This window comes from Schistocerca piceifrons, chromosome 3, assembly GCF_021461385.2.
Source record: "Schistocerca piceifrons isolate TAMUIC-IGC-003096 chromosome 3, iqSchPice1.1, whole genome shotgun sequence".
In the NCBI taxonomy this organism is placed as follows: domain Eukaryota; kingdom Metazoa; phylum Arthropoda; class Insecta; order Orthoptera; family Acrididae; genus Schistocerca; species Schistocerca piceifrons.
This window is the reverse complement of record NC_060140.1, coordinates 948,713,431-948,730,376: the sequence shown is the minus strand read 5'-3', so window position 1 is coordinate 948,730,376 and position 16,946 is coordinate 948,713,431. Positions and strand designations below refer to the sequence as shown.

Sequence of the window (16,946 nt, the reverse complement as noted above, 5' to 3'; positions counted from 1 at the left end):
TGAACTACAAGTGTTATTAATGACGGATAGCTTAGAATCAGTGATCAATTTCTCTACATGTATAGCTCAAGACAGTAGCACTCTAATTGATAATGTATTTGTGCAGCAAGAGGATGTAAAACTAACACATGCTCTCCCTGTGATAAACGTATTATCGGACCATGATGCACAACTGATTAACTTACAAAAATTAGCAGGGTATACAGTTCAGAAACTAAGTAAAAGTGTAAGGCTGGTCAATCCGGTATCTATAGCACACTTCAGAGAAAGTTTAAGAAATGTTAATTGGGGAGATGTGTATAATGAACCAATTGCCAATGATATATACAACATATCTCTTGATAAATTTATAAAATTTATATCCCTTTTTGAACACTGTTGCCCCAAATAAAATTAATAGATGTAACACCAAACAGTTTTCAAAAAAGGCTTGGTATTTTCCCAAACGGGCTAACATATGCCATAGTCTAGCCTCTCTACAAAAAATGGGACACCTCACGTCAATAATTACCAGCCATTATCCTTGTTCACAGCATTTTAAAAAATTGTTGAGAAAGTAATGTACTCAAGAGTGGTTAGCAACTTCAGCAGTAATGGGATACTTAGTAAATCACATTTTGCATTTCAAAAATGCTGTTCCACTGAGACAGCAATATACAATTTCACTGTCCAGTACAGAAATTACAATTCTATGGTATAAATGGAACAGCATATGAGTAGTTTAAGTCATACCTACAGAACAGGAGGCAAAAAGTTTCTTTATTTGGTTTAAATAATTTAAGGAAGCTTCCCCTTTCATCTAACTGGGGTGAAATTACTTCAGGTCTTCCACAGGGCTCGATCATGGGTCGCCTTCTGTTCTTGATCTGAACAGAGAGACTAAACAGAAATTGTTTACTGATGATACAAGCATCATTACTAGGAAAAAATATCCAATAGAAAATGATACAAATAACATCTTTGGAAAAGTTATTGATTGGTTTTCTGCGAATGGGCTTGCTCTGAACTTCGAAGAAACACAGTACACCCGATTTTCTACTGCAAGGAATGCAGTTCCTTCAATAAATATAACACATCAGCAGAAGTGAGTAGCCAGGGTAGAGCATACTAAGTTTTTGGGTGTACATCTAGACAAGGATCTTAATTAGAAAATTCATATTTTGTATCTCCTAAAGCGACTAGGTTCATCAACTTGTGCTATCAGAATAATTGCTAAGTTAGAGGATATAAAAATTGGCTAGCTAATATTCTTTGCATACCTTCACTCTATGATGTCATACGGAATACTATTTTGGGGTAAATCAACACTCAGGCAAAAAGTATTCACTGCTCAAAAAGAAGTGGTTAGAACAACGTGTGGGGTTTGTAGTCAGTACTGCTGGGGAACGATATACACCACAATTTATGATATAATTGAGAAACAGATAGCGAATATTGCAATCCGATACATCAAGTAATTACCGTAAGAACGACGGAAGACTTATCCTGTATGCTCGAGCTGTTAATCATTTTATTGTATCCCAGTGGGATCAAATGGCTCTGAGCACTAAGGGACTTAACATCTGAGGTCATCAGTCCCGTAGACTTAGAACCACTTAAACCTAACCAACCTAAGGATATCACACACATCTATGCCCGCAGCAGGATTCGAACCTGCGACCGTAGCTGCAGCGCGGTTCCGAACTGAAGCGCCTAGAACCGCTCGGCCACAGCGGCCGGCTTGCCGCCTACAGATCACGTCTCGAGCGTGATAGGAAGACGTACACTTCACGACAGTCTCTAGCCGGCAACTTTTATGAATGACCCACCTTGAATTTCAGGCATGACAAGACGTTCCCCAATGTACCTTTAGGAGGCAGTTTACTTCCACGACACAATGAATACAAGTGTGTCTTTGGGTCCATGGGTGTCGAATCCCATACTGATGTTGATCATTTACACCATTTCCGAACGGAATAAACGTTTGATCATTTAACACTTGTTGCCTGATGAGCACCTCCACCGTCTCCAGAATGAGGTTTAGCTTCTGTAAAGTTTGGAAGGTAGGAGACGAGATACTGCCAGAAGTACAGCTGTGAGTCGTGCTTCCGTAGCTCAGTTGGTAGAGCACTTGCCCGCGAAAGGCAAAGGTCCCGAGTTCGAGTCTCGGTCGGGCACACAGTTTTAATCTGCCAGGAAGTTTCACCTCCACCGTCTGATATAGAGGGTGGTCCACTGATCGTGACCGGGCCAAATATCTCACGAAATAAGCGTCAAACGAAAAAACTACAAAGAATGAAACTTGTCTAGCTTGAAGGGGGAAACCAGATGGCGCTATGGTTGACCCGCTAGATGGCGCTGCCATAGGTCAAACGGATGTCAACTGCGTATTTTTAAATAGGAACCCCCATTTTTATTACATATTCCTGTGGTACGTAAAAAAATATGAATGTTTTACTTGGACCACTTTTTTCGATTTGTGATAGATGGCGCTGTAAGAGTCACAAACGTATCGCTCACAATTTTAGACGAACAGTTGATAACAGGTAGGTTTTTTAGATTAAAATACAGAACGCAAGTACGTTTGAACATTTTATTTCGGTTGTTCCAATGTGATACATGTACCTTTGTGAACTTGTCATTTCTGAGAACACATGCTGTTACAGCGCGATTACTTGTAAATACCACATTAATGCAATAAATGCTCAAAATTATGTCCGTCAACCTCAATGCTTTTGGCAATACATGTAACGACATTCCTCTCAACAGCGAGTAGTTCACCTTCCGTAATGTTGACACATGCATTGACAATGCGCTGACGCATGTTGCCAGGCGTTATCGGTGGATCACGATGGTAAATATCCTTCAACTTTCCCCATAGAAAGAAATCCGGCAACGTCATATCCTGTCAACGTGCGGGCCACGGTATGGTGCTTCGACGACCAGTCCACCTGTCATGAAGTATACTATTCAATTCCGCTTCACCGCACGCGAGCTATGTGCCGGACATTCATCATGTTGGAAGAACATCGCCATTCTGTCATGCAGTGCAACCTCTTGTAGCAACATCGGTAGAACATTACGTAGGAAATCAGCATACATTGCACCATTTAGATTGTCATCCATAAAATGGGGACCAATTATCCTCCCATAATGCCGCACCATACATTAACCCGCCATGGTCGCTGATGTTCCACTTGTCGCAGCCATCGTGGATTTTCCGTTGCCCAATAGTGCATATTATGCCGGTTTACGTTATCGCTGTTGATGAGTGACGCTGCGTCGCTAAATACGTAGAACGCGTGCAAAGAATCTGTCATCGTCCCGTAATTTCTCTTGTGCCCAGTGGCAGAACTCTACACGACGGTCCAAGTTATCGCCATGCAATTCCCGGTGCATAGAAACATGGTACGGGTGCAGTCGATGTTGATGTAGCATTCTCAACACCGACGTTTTTGAGATTCCCGATTCTCGCGCAATTTGTCTGTTGCTGACGTGCGGATTATCCGCGACAGCAGCTAAAACACTTACTTGGGAATCATCATTTGTTGCAGGTCGTGGTTGACGTTTCACATGTGGCTGAACACTTCCTGTTTCCTTAAATAACGTAACTATCCGCCGAACGGTGCGGACACTTGGATGATGTAGTCTAGGATATCGAGCAGCATACATAGCACATGCCCGTTGGGCATTTTGATCACAATAGCCATACATCAACACGATATCGACCATTTCCGCAATTGGTAAATGGTCCATTTTAACACGGATAATGTATCACGAAGCAAATACCGTCTGCACTGGTGAAATGTTACGTGATACCACGTACTTGTACGTTTGTGACTATTACAAAGGGAAAAAAGTGGAGTGTTTACTCATATTTCTTTACGTACTGCACGAATATGTAATAAAAAATGGGGGTTCCTATTTTAAAAAACGCAGTTGATATCCGTTTGATCTATTGCAGCGCCGTCTAGCGGGCCAACCATAGCGCCATCTGGTTTCCCCCTTAAAGCTAGACGAGTTTCGTTCTTTGTAGTTTTTTCTTTTGGTGCTTAGTTCGTGAGATATTTGGCCCGGTCGCTATCAATGGACCATCTTGTATATTGGAACGATGCTTCGTGACGTAACATCTCCCTTCTAGGTCCGTACATAAAATACATTTGATGCTCCAGTAATTCCTGTTATAACTTTTCTCAGACATCTGTCCGCATACCGAGTCAGAAATTTCATGTCGTCCGCCAGATACCTACATTCGTGCAGAAGAAATGATGCTGCACCCACTGCAAAGGCACTATTTCTCGTGGCGCGTTAGTCCGCGATTATGATTCGAATTCCGATTGCTTGCGCTGCGAAGAATTTGAACCTGCTCCATCAACTCAACCACAGGGGAATGACCATTTACTACAAGCGTGTTCTTAAGCTCCCTTAGAAACGTCGTGTACGAGGACTGAAAAAAAAAAATCACTATTGATATTGAGACTTTGTGTACTTAGGAAATATGTTCAGTTGCTAGTGGCTGGACCCAAGCTAGAGCCTATCTCTGTCCAAATTTACATTTTTGCATGTACTGGTGTTCAAAACATTTTGTGCATTTCACAGCGTAAACAGACAACTGTAGGTCGCAAAACAATAGCATGTTAATATGACACGACGAAAAGTTCTTCAGTAATATCAAGAATCTCTCTTCTTGTCTGGATGTAATTATTTCGTATATTTATTTTTCCACTCTTTTCGGTCCGCAGCTCGTGGTCTTGCGGTAGCGTTCTCGCTTCTCGCGCACGGGCTCCCGGGTTCGATGCCCGGCGGGGTCAGGGATTTTCCCTGCCTCGAGATGACTGGGTGTTGCTGTGTCGTCTTCATCATTATCATTCATCCACATTACTGTTGGAGGAAGGCAATGGCAAACCACCTCCTTTAGCGCCTTACATAGTCATCAGCGCTGGTCTCCTGCATCTTTCCCTACCTTCCTCGGAGTATGGCGCCTCATCATCACTGTTTTCGCGTCACATGAGTAAGCTGTGGGCTCCTCTTTTACGCCCTAAGTTATGTCCTGCTTGTTACAGGGAAGGAGCCTCGTTCAGCAAGTGCCTGATGTACAACCGGAGTGATGTGACTGACTTCGGCGGCAGCAGGGAACCTGTGAAGTGCCAGCACGGTTGGGAGTATGACGACACGTGGTTCTCCCTGACGGTGACGTCACAGATGAACTGGGTCTGCGACAACCGGCAGGCCGTCAATGACGTCTTCTTCTACTCACAGATTATTGGAGTGGCCCTGGGGTTACTGTTTGGCTACATTGGCGACATGTGCGTAGCTATTTTTTTTATTACCGGTTTCATCCACCATGAAAAGACACACTTATTATTTTCAGTACACAGAGTGTTACAAAAAGGTACGGCCAAACTTTCAGGAAACATTCCTCACACACAAACTAAAGAAAAGATGTTTATGTTGACATGTGTCCGGAAACGCTCAATTTCCATGTTAGAGCTCATTTTAGTTTCGTCAGTACGTACTGTACTTCCTCGATTCAGCGCCAGTTGGCCCAATTGAAGGAAGGTAATGACTTCGGTGCTGGTGTTGACATGCGACTCATTGCTCTACAGTACTAGCATCAAGCACATCAGTACATAGCATCAACAGGTTAGTGTTCATCACGAGCGTGGTTCTGCAGTCAGTGCAATGTTTACAAATGAGGAGTTGGCAGATGCTCATTTGATGTATGGATTAGCACGGGGCAATAGCCATGGCGCGGTACGTTTGTATCGAGACAGATTTCCAGAACGAAGGTGTCCCGACAGGAAGACGTTCGAAGCAATTAATCGGCGTCTTAGGGAGCACGGAACATTCCAGCCTATGACTCGCGGCTGGGGAAGACCTACAACAACGAGGACACCTGCAATGGACGAGGCAATTCTTCGTGCAGTTGACGATAACCATAATGTCAGCGTCAGAGAAGTTGCTGCTGTACAAGGTAACGTTGACCACGTCACTGTATGGAGAGTGCTACGGGAGAACCAGTTGTTTCCGTACCACGTATAGCGTGTGCAGGCACTATCAGCTGCTGATTGGCCTCCACGGGTACACTTCTGCGAATGGTTCATCCAACAATGTGTCAATCCTCATTTCAGTGCAAATGTTCTCTTTACGGATGAGGCTTCATTCCAACGTGATCAAATTGTAAATTTTCACAATCATCGTGTGTGGGCTGACGAGAATCCGCACGCAATTGTGCAATCGCGTCATCAACACAGATTTTCTGTGAACGTTTGGGCAGGCATTGTTGGTGATGTCTCGATAGGGCCCCATGTTCTTCCACCTACGCAGAATGGAGCACGTTATCATGATTTCATACGGGATACTCTACCTGTGCTGCTAGAACATGTGCCTTTTCAAGTACGACACAACATGTGGTTCATGTACGATGGAGCTCCTGCACATTTCAGTCGAAGTGTTCGTACGCTTCTCAACAACAGATTCGGTGACCGATGGATTGGTAGAGACGGACCAATTCCATGGGCTCCACGCACTACTGACCTCAACCCTCTTGACTTTCATTTATGGGGGCATTTGAAAGCTCTTGTCTACGCAACCCCGGTACCAAATGTAGAGACTCTTCGTGTTCGTATTGTGGACGGCTGTGATACAATACGCCATTCTCCAGGGCTGCATCAGCGCATCAGGGATTCCATGCGACGGAGGGTGGATGCATGTATCCTCGCTAACGGGGGACATTTTGAACATTTCCTGTAACAAAGTGTTTGAAGTCACCCTGGTACGTTCTGTTGCTGTGTGTTTCCATTCCATGATTAATGTGATTTGAAGAGAAGTAATAAAATGAGCTCTAACATGGAAAGTAAGCGTTTCTGGACACATGTCCACATAACATTTTTCATTTCTTTGTGTGTGAGGAACGTTTCCTGAAAATTTGGCCGTACCTTTTTGTAACACCCTGTATAAGAATTTAAATTATTTTTAGAATTTATGATAGGTTTTTCCATAGCGACAGATATGTAGTACATTTCACATATCACTACCGTTTCAGTCACTATAATAAGAGTGCATTATTATTATTATCGATGTATTCCTATATGTGACGTGCATTACACTGTACTTTCGCACTGTATCTTTTTCTCTAGGCTCTGTGGTGAAGTTAGTTACTTGTTTATGCTCCATGGATTCTTTTTAAAGTGGTACTAGATATTTATCTTAGCAAAAAGAGGAAACCGAAAGCTAATCTTATTCGTACATAGAAGCCAAAGGTACTTAAGGGTTTAGTTGGTTAAGAATTTTACGACTTTTGTACACACAGACATACGCACCCACCTATCCTTCATACTTTTCTATAGTAAATATTGAGTCCAAGGAGCTAAAAGTAGATTAATGTTACACGTAATTGACTTAAGATTAAGATACTGCAGTACGATGTATTACATTGTGAAAGTGTGTTCTCGAATCATTTTTTACTATTAATTTATGACACATTTCTGCCAATTAGTGTTCAGTTGTATAGGAAAATGTAATATATATCGTAACGATGTAAGATGTATTTCACAAATTTATTGGTCTTATTTGTCCTCTTATTTTCCTTGAGCAGTTTACAGCACATTTTTATTCCCAGGAAGAAAATGTTATTCTGAGTTTTCCATTTGTTTTTTCCTCCTATATTTAACGTCAAGTTTGATCATGCTCTATAATCATAACCAGAACTTTATGGGACTACCAACTGATGTTTTCTTAATGTGGATAAAAGGTTATTAAATGTGCTCCATGATATTAGTATAAACTTTAATTCCTGAAAGAGATTTTTATAGTAAACCGAGTTACTATTTTTACTTATTACTCTGATGCCCATTGTCTGTAGGATTGGTGGGGTTTAAGAGACCAAACTACATGGTTATCAGTCGGTCCATCCCATATGTGCCAAGTGGGGAAGTGTCCTCAGAGTGGAAGGACACAGAAGGCAAACCCTGATGAACGTGTTGTAACTGAGGATCAATAAAACCAAAAGATACTAGTAGAAGCAAGCAGAAGTGAGGGACGGGTAAGCGGGAGAATGGGGGTGTGTTTCTCCACTCAGAAAATAGCTGGAGGCATCCAAAACATGTCATGTCTGAGGTGCACCCTCTGCATGCGACTGGCATTTCCTCTCCCTCCATTATCACAATAAAAACTAGCAAAACAGGCAAGTTTATAAAACGTCAGGGAAGACAATAGCACCGATGAGACAGTAAACCAACGATATATGAGTAAAAGAATAAGGACTTGAGAGGTGGGAAGGGCAAAAGCCAGGCTGGATCACCGACCATCCCCTGGGTTGGAGCAGGAGAGGGGGTACCCCTCCAACCCTCAAGTGACTGACGATGCCATTGTGCCCTCCCTCACAGAGAGGAGTAGAAACCAACTTTGTGGGTAAAATGTGAAACCAGACCAGCCACTCTGACGTCATCCACTAGCACCAGAGGCAGCGTATCTGCAGGTTTAGGGTTTGACGGTACAGTGGCCAGTTTAGAGCGTTCCAGAAGGATGTGGACACCCATCAGATTGGCACCACACCGACAGTGGGGTGAATCCTCATGTTGTAGGCTGTGGCTGTGGGTCAGCCAAGTGGGGCCAATGTGAAGCTGGCAGAGAATGGCATATTCTCTGTGAGAAGCACGAAGGGAAGAGTGCCACATGGAACGGTGGCTTATTTCTTGCAGTTTGTTCGGAGAAAGCAGGGCACACCAATCGGTGCTCAGCTGATGGTGGGGAGTCGACTGCAGGCCAAGTTCTGAACCTTTAAACTCCAAAGTCGTTGTTCTGGTGGCTAACTTGGAAAACAGGTCAGCATATTCGTTCACTGGGATCCCAACGTGACCTGGGGTCCAGACAAAGACGACCGACCATCCATCTTGATGGAGGTCGGAATGGAGATCTGGATAGTCACGACCAGTGGGTGTCGGGGGCAGCGCTGGTCGATAGCCTGATGAGGAGGTTCCAGAGACTTAAAACATTGCAATTACTAGCATATTCGACATTCATTTCACTTCAGGTGACAATATTTAACCTTGAAATTTATACTGTTACTACACAATCCATGATATTCTCACCTAATGTTAATTTAACAGTATTAATACGGTATTAATATCCACTTATGTGGTTTGGTGGCTCAGTGGTTGAGAGCTATACTACTGATCCAAAGGTCATGGGTTTGGCACCTAGTCAATCCCACAATATTTATCTGATACTTTTCACAGTTGGAAGTGATTTGCATATACGAAATATGCGTAGTTCCACTGTGGTTCGAGGGTTCACGTTGAACTGTATATCACTCTATAGCTCAGTTCTATGGCCAAAGGATGTTATCAGCATGTGCGCAAGTGGGTGTGACGCATATGTCCGTCCATGGTATGCTCGCTCTCACTGGGTTCTACAGATATATCTGTCCACACCACAGCATTCTGTGGCTTGTAGCTAATGCGAGTGACGAGTTTAATGCCAATAGATATTGCACACTTAGGTGATAAAAGTTATGGGATCCCCCCTAAGATAGATCGACTCAGACCTTCTTTTGACAGACGTAGTGGGGCATCTCGACATGGCAAGGACTCAACAAGTCGCTAAAAGCCCCCTACAAAAATTCTCAGCTGTGCTGCCTCCACAGCCCGCCCAAAATTGTCAAAGCGTTGCTGGTGCAAGGATTTTCTGCACGCAGTGACCTCTCGATTAAACCCCTTAAATGTTCAATGGGATTCGTGTCGGGCGACCTGGCTGGCCATATCATTCGCTCGAATTGCCCAGAATGTTCTGAAAAGCAATCTCGAACAATTGTGGCCCGCTGACATGGCTCATTGTCGTCCATAAAAATTCCATCTTTGTTTGGGAACATGAAGTCCATGAATGGTTGCAGGTGGTGTCCAAGTAGCCGTACATAAAAATTTCCAGTCAAAGTTTAACTGGACCAGAGGATACACTTCATTCCAGCCCACACCGTTATGGAGGCACCAGTAGCTTGTTGAAACTTGCGTCCATGGCTTCATGGGGTCCGCGCCCCACTCAAACCCTGGCGTCAGCTCTTACCGTCTGAAACCGGGACTCATATGACCAGGCCACTGTTTTCTGCAGTCGTCTGGGGTCTAACTGATATTGTCACGACCCCAGGAGAGGCACTGCACAGATGTCGCCCTGTTAGCAAAGACTCACCTCGGTCGTCTGCTGCCAAAGCCCATTAACATCAAATTTCGCCGGCCTGTCCTTAGGGATACGTTCGTCGTACATCCGACATTGATTTCTGTGGTTATCTGACGCAGTGTTGCTCTCCTTTTAGCACTGACAACTCTACGCAAACACGGCTCGGTCGTTAGGTGAAAGCCGTCGGCCACTGCTTTCTCCTCGGTGAGAGGTAGTGCCTGAAATTTGGTGCCCTCGGTACACTTTTGGCACTGCGGATCTCGTAATATTGAATGCTCTAGCGATTTCCGAAGTGCCATGTCTCATACATCTCGGTAGCACCACCATTCCGCGGTCAAAGTCTGTTAATTTCCGTTGTACGGCCATAATCCGTTCGGAAGCCTTTTCACACGGATCACCCGAGTACACATCACAGCTCCGGCGACGTACTGACCTTTCATACGTTGTGTACGCCATTCTACTGCCATCTCTACATGTGCATACCGCTATCCCAATACTTTTGTCACCTCAGTGTAACGCTATTGGTTAATGACAAAAGATAAAGAAGAACGAGAAGTAGAGAGATAACCCATCACGGGCTGTACCTACAGTGATGAGCCAACAGTTACGACCACCACCCACCACGACACTGAATGCCGCCCTGTGGCGACACTTGAAGCTGTAAGGAGAGCACATGGGGACTTCAGAAGAAGAGATACACATGTCGCCTCACGCTAAGACTAATGCGCAACAAGAGTGACACACAGTCAGAAGAGAGTTTTTTTTTTGGTCATCAGTCTACTGACTGGTTTGATGCGGCCCGCCACGAATTCCTTTCCTGTGCTAACCTCTTCCTCTCAGAGTAGCACTTGCAACCTACGTCCTCAATTATTTGCTTGACGTATTCCAATCTCTGTCTTCCTCTACAGTTTTTGCCCTCTACAGCTCCCTCTAGTACCATGGAAGTCATTCCCTCATGTCTTAGCAGATGTCCTATCATCCTGTCCCTTCTCCTTATCAGTGTTTTCCACATATTCCTTTCCTCTCCGATTCTGCGTAGAACCTCCTCATTCCTTACCTTATCAGTCCACCTAATTTTCAGCATTCGTCCATAGCACCACATCTCAAATGCTTCGATTCTCTTCTGTTCCGGTTTTCCCACAGTCCATGTTTCACTACCATACAATGCTGTACTCCAGACGTACATCCTCAGAAATTTCTTCCTCAAATTGAGGCCGATATTTGATATTAGTAGACTTCTCTTGGCCAGAAATGCCTTTTTTGCCATAGCGAGTCTGCTTTTGATGTCCTCCTTGCTCCGTCTGTCATTGGTTATTTTACTGCCTAGGTAGCAGAATTCCTTAACTTCATTGACTTCGTGACCATCAATCCTGATGTTAAGTTTCTCGCTGTTCTCATTTCTACTACTTCTCATTACCTTCGTCTTTCTCCGATTTTCTCTCAAACCATACTGTGTACTCATTAGACTGTTCATTCCGTTCAGCAGATCATTTAATTCTTCTTCACCTTCACTCAGGATAGCAATATCATCAGCGAATCGTATCATTGATATCCTTTCACCTTGTATTTTAATTCCACTCCTGAACCTTTCTTTTATTTCCATCATTGCTTCCTCGATTTACAGATTGAAGAGTAAGGGCGAAAGGCTACAGCCTTGTCTTACACCCTTCTTAATACGAGCACTTCGTTCTTGATCGTCCACTCTTATTATTCCCTCTTGGTTGTTGTACATATTGTATATGACCCGTCTCTCTCTATAGCTTACCCCTACTTTTTTCAGAATCCCGAACAGCTTGCACCATTTTATATTGTCGAACGCTTTTTCCAGGTCGACAATTCCTATGAAAGTGTCTTGATTTTTCTTTAGCCTTGCTTCCATTATTATCTGTAACGTCAGAATTGCCTCTCTCGTCCCTTTACTTTTCCTAAAGCCAAACTGATCGTCACCCAGCGCATTCTCAATTTTCTTTTCCATTCTTCTGTATATTGTTCTTGTAAGCAGCTTCGATGCATGAGCTGTTAAGCTGTTTGTGCGATAATTCTCGCACTTGACAGCTCTTGCCGTCTTCGGAATTGTGTGGATGATGCTTTTCCGAAAGTCAGATGGTATATCGCCAGACTCATATATTCTACACACCAACGTGAACAGTCGTTTTGTTGCCACTTCCCCCAATGATTTTAGAAATTCTGATGGAATGTTATCTATCCCTTCTACCTTATTTGACCGTAAGTCCTCCAAAGCTCTCTTAAATTCCGATTCTAATACTGGATCCCCTACCTCTTCTAAATCGACTCCTGTTTCTTCTTCTATCACATCAGACAAATCTTCACCCTCATAGAGGCTTTCAATGTATTCTTTCCACCTGTCTGCTCTCTCCTCTGCATTTAACAGTGGAATTCCCGTTGCACTCTTAATGTTAACACCGTTGCTTTTAATGTCACCAAAGGTTGTTTTGACTTTCCTGTATTCTGAGTCTGTCCTTCCGACAATCATATCTTTTTCGCTGTCTTCACATTTTTCCTGCAGCCATTTCGTCTTAGCTTCCTGCACTTCCTATTTATTTCATTCCTCAGCGACTAGTATTTCTGTATTCCCGATTTTCCGGGAACATGTTTGTACTTGCTCCTTTCATCAATCAACTGAAGTATTTCTTCTGTTACCCATGGTTTCTTCGCAGCTACCTTCTTTGTACCTATGTTTTCCTTCCCAACTTCTGTGATGGCCCCTTTTAGAGATGTCCATTCCTCTTAAACTGTACTGCCTACTGCGCAATTCCTTATTGCTGTATCTATAGCGTTAGAGAACTTCAAACGTATCTCGTCATTCCTTAGTATTTCCGTATCCCACTTCATTGCGTATTGATTCTTCCTGACTAATGTCTTGAACTTCAGCCTACTCTTCATCACTACTGTATTGTGATCTGGGTCTATATCTGCTCCTGGGTACGCCTTACAATCCAGTATCTGATTTCGGAATCTGTCTGACCATGACGTAATCTAATTGAAATCTTCCCGTATCTCCCGGCCTTTTCCAAGTATACCTCCTCCTCTTGTGATTCTTGAACAGGGTATTCGCTATTACTAGCTGAATCTTGTAACAGAACTCAATTAACCTTTCTCCTCTTTCATTCCTTGTCCCAAGCCCATATTCTCCTGTAACCTTTTCTTCTACCCCCTCCCCTACAACTGCATTCCAGTCGCCCATGACTAATATTTTCGTCCCCCTTAACATACTGCATTACCCTTTCAATATCCTCATACAATTTCTCTATCTGTTCATCTTCAGCTTGCGACGTCGGCATGTATACCTGAACTATCGTTGTTGGTGTTGGTCTGCTGTCAATTCTGATTAGAACAACACGGTCACTGAACTGTTCACAGTAACACACCCTCTGCCCTACCTTCCTATTCATAACGAATCCTACACCTGTTATACCATTTTCTGCTGCTGTTGATATTACCCGATACTCATCTGACCAGAAATCCTTGTCTTCCTTCCACTTCACTTCACTGACCCCTACTATATCTAGATTGAGCCTTTGCATTTCCCTTTTCAGATTTTCTAGTTTCCCTACTACGTTCAAGTTTCTGACATTCCACGCCTCGACTCGCAGAACGTTATCCTTTCGTTGATTATTCAATCTTTTTCTCATGGTAACCTCCCGCTTGGCAGTCCCCTCCCGGAGATCCGAATGGGGGACTATTCCGGAATCTTTTGCCAATGGAGAGATCATCATGACACTTCTTCAATTACAGACCACATGTCCTGTGGATACACGTTACGTCTCTTTAATGCAGTGGTTTCCATTGCCTTCTGCATCCTCATGTCGTTGATCATTGCTGATTCTTCCACCTTTAGGGGCAATTTCCCACCCCTAGGACAAGAGAGTGCCTTTAACCTCTATCCGCTCCTCCGTCCTCTTTGACAAGGCCATTGGCAGAATGAGGCCGGAAGTCTTCGGCTGCCAATGCCGATTATTTATCAAAATTTAGGCAGTGGTGGGGATCGAACCCAGGACCGAAGACGTTTTGATTATGAATCAAAGACGCTACCCCTTTTTTTTTTTTTTTTTTTTTTTTTTTATTTTACTAAAATATACATTTCAAGTATTCAACAGTACAATTAATGATTAAACCTTTGCAACATTAAAAAAAAGAACCAGTTTTAAACTATTTATATGCTAAATATGTCTAATACAGTAATAATGGTAAAACAAACTTTAAAAGTGGTTACAGTATAAACTTTGCTCAAGATAACTGTGATTATTCTAGGTGCAAATTATTGTCACCCAATCAGTGGGTTTGTCTATAAAGTTGAATTCACTGTTTAATTCGTAAAATGTCCATTGAATAAAAAATAATAGCATATTTAATACCAGTTTTCTTGACTATGAACCAGTTTAAATACAATCCAATTAAACACATACAAAAAAAAAAAAAAAAGTTCCGGAAGCAAGGTTAAAGTAAATAATAATAAGGAACCAAGTGACTTTTATTTTTCTTCTGTTCGTTCTCGTTCAAGGTGTTGTAGTGGTTTCACATATTTAACCAACACCCATTCTTTCAAAAATGATCTTCAGCATGTTGCCATAGTGCTTCTTGTGGTTGCGATACGTGCTGATTTTTGCATATTCACACTTCATGTAAACGCGGAATTCTATCTCGTTGTCCGACCCAAGTGTGTGGATGACATAACTAACATATTTTCCCAGTAACCAGCTAATGGCGTTGGTTTTTAATTTCGGAAAGTATGTCATGTCCGGTCTCAGGAGGAGCGACGGCGTTATATATTGCGTAGAGGATCTGGTGAGAAAGGCGATTTGTTGCCTGATCCAATTCCAGTTATGCACATTGCCACCACAGGTGAATCTGTGGCTGAGTGTATCCACCAGATTGCATTTTCCACAAAGGTGTGTCTGGTTTAAACCGATCCCATATAGTCTCTCGTTGGTGCTGATGACATTATTAACTGTTTTGTACCATGCGGAAATAGCGTCTGTAGATAGCCCGGCATAGTTGATGTTCCGCCATACAGCTTTCCAGTCACAATTTGGGAATTTCGTTTCAATTTTGTTTCTACCCTCATTTAACTTCCTTTCAAGTATGATGTCGCGCGCTGTGATACGTGTGTTGCTTCTGATTTCGTCACTAAGATAACTTGCTTCGAGGAAAAAGTTCCTCACATACTGCAGACGGGCATTAATCCTTCGCACATCAATCGGTGCTTGCAGGCTATGGGGTGTCACAGCCTCAAAGAGCTTTGCGGTTATACATTGTGGAAGTTCTCTGAGTATATGGAAAGTCCGTTTGAGGAACAGAGCAGACGCTTTATTGCCAATATGCACCAAACCGAGGCCCCCGTTTCTGACATCCAGTATAACCGTAGTCGCACCAACCCTGAATATGTCTCCTCTCCATAAATAATTGGTAACAGTGGACATGATCCCTTTCGCTACTAGTTTAGGGATTGGAAATACCTGCGCAGTGAAATACGCTTTAGACAAAACGCAGGAGTTGATGAATCTGACTTTTTGCACCAGGTCCATAGTTCGATGGATGTTCTCCATTACAGCACCATGAACTTTCCTCCTAGTTTCCGTCCAGTTAAAAGCAGCCATCCGCATCGGACATGCCATTAAGGTGATTCCCAAAGTTTTATGTTTGTTGTCTTGTTTTGCCCATGCCAGTCGAAGGTGATCTAGGCCCCGTAGATTCAATATTTGACTTTTGTTTTCATTTACTGCCGCTCCCGACGCTAGACAATATCTTTGGATTTCTCTTTCCAGTGTAACTGTCTCCTCCTTATTCCTTATTACAACGCCCACGTCATCAGCATAAGCTCGTATGACAGTTTTCTCACCACTCAATGTTATGCCTGTTAATCTTTCGTGGACAGTGCGGAGGAAGGGCTCTAAAGATACTGAAAATAAAAACATTGATAAGGGACTGCCCTGTGGAATCCCTCGCCTTATCTGTATGGGTTTAGATGTTTGGCCATTGATTGCTATTTTCGCATTTACACCTGTTGCAATATTCCGTAGCATGTTCACAATCTGGGGGTGGAAAGCCATTCTTGACAGCGTCGCAAAGAGGTATCTATGACTAACGCGGTCAAAAGCTTTGTTGAAATCTATGAAGATTAAAGCACATTTTATACTTGTCACTGAGGTAATTGCAATGATGTCTCTGTATGCAGATAGACTTTCGAATATCGTTCTGGTCGGAGAGCAAGATTGGTGATGACTCAATATTTTGTTGGAAAAGGCAGAGAGTCTTTTGTTGATAATACGCGAAATTATTTTGTAATCAGAATTTAGTAGCGAAAGAGGCCGAAAATTGTTTAAGTTGGTTTTGCCTTTACTCTTAGGAATCAGTACTATTTTACTTTCCTTAAACTCTGCAGGGACCGGTTTTCCGTTCAGGACCTCATTTGCCATGGAAGTGATCTTGTCCCCAATTATAGACCAGTAGCGGGCATAAAACTCCACAGGGAGGCCATCAAGTCCCGGAGATTTGTTGAGAGGTGAGTTACGCACTGCCTCATGCGCTTCATCTTTAGTAATAGGTGACAGGATGTCAGCGTTGTCTGTTCCCGACAATTGTGGACCTAAAATAGTGAGAAAGTCCTCGAGAGCTGCATCTTCCACTGTGGTAGGGGCATATAAGGTTTCATAGTACCTGTGGACTGCGTCCAGTATTTGTTTCTGGCATGTGAGCCTCGTACCAGTATGCGTCTGGACTTCATCAATTAAAGTTTGACGTCTGTTTTTAGCATGCCGCACCAAGTGATACAG

The 16,946-nt window shown here is 43.1% G+C and overlaps 1 protein-coding gene across 1 annotated transcript in view; it reads left to right on the top strand.

Annotated features, from left to right (window-relative positions):
* The window catches only part of LOC124789259 (solute carrier family 22 member 7-like), a 155,098-nt gene that overhangs the window by 56,834 nt on the left and 81,318 nt on the right, over positions 1 to 16,946 (top strand). The window contains exon 3 of the mRNA XM_047256556.1: positions 5,043 to 5,285. Within this exon, the coding sequence (XP_047112512.1) occupies positions 5,043 to 5,285 (243 nt within the window). The remainder of the gene's footprint in view (positions 1 to 5,042; positions 5,286 to 16,946) is intronic.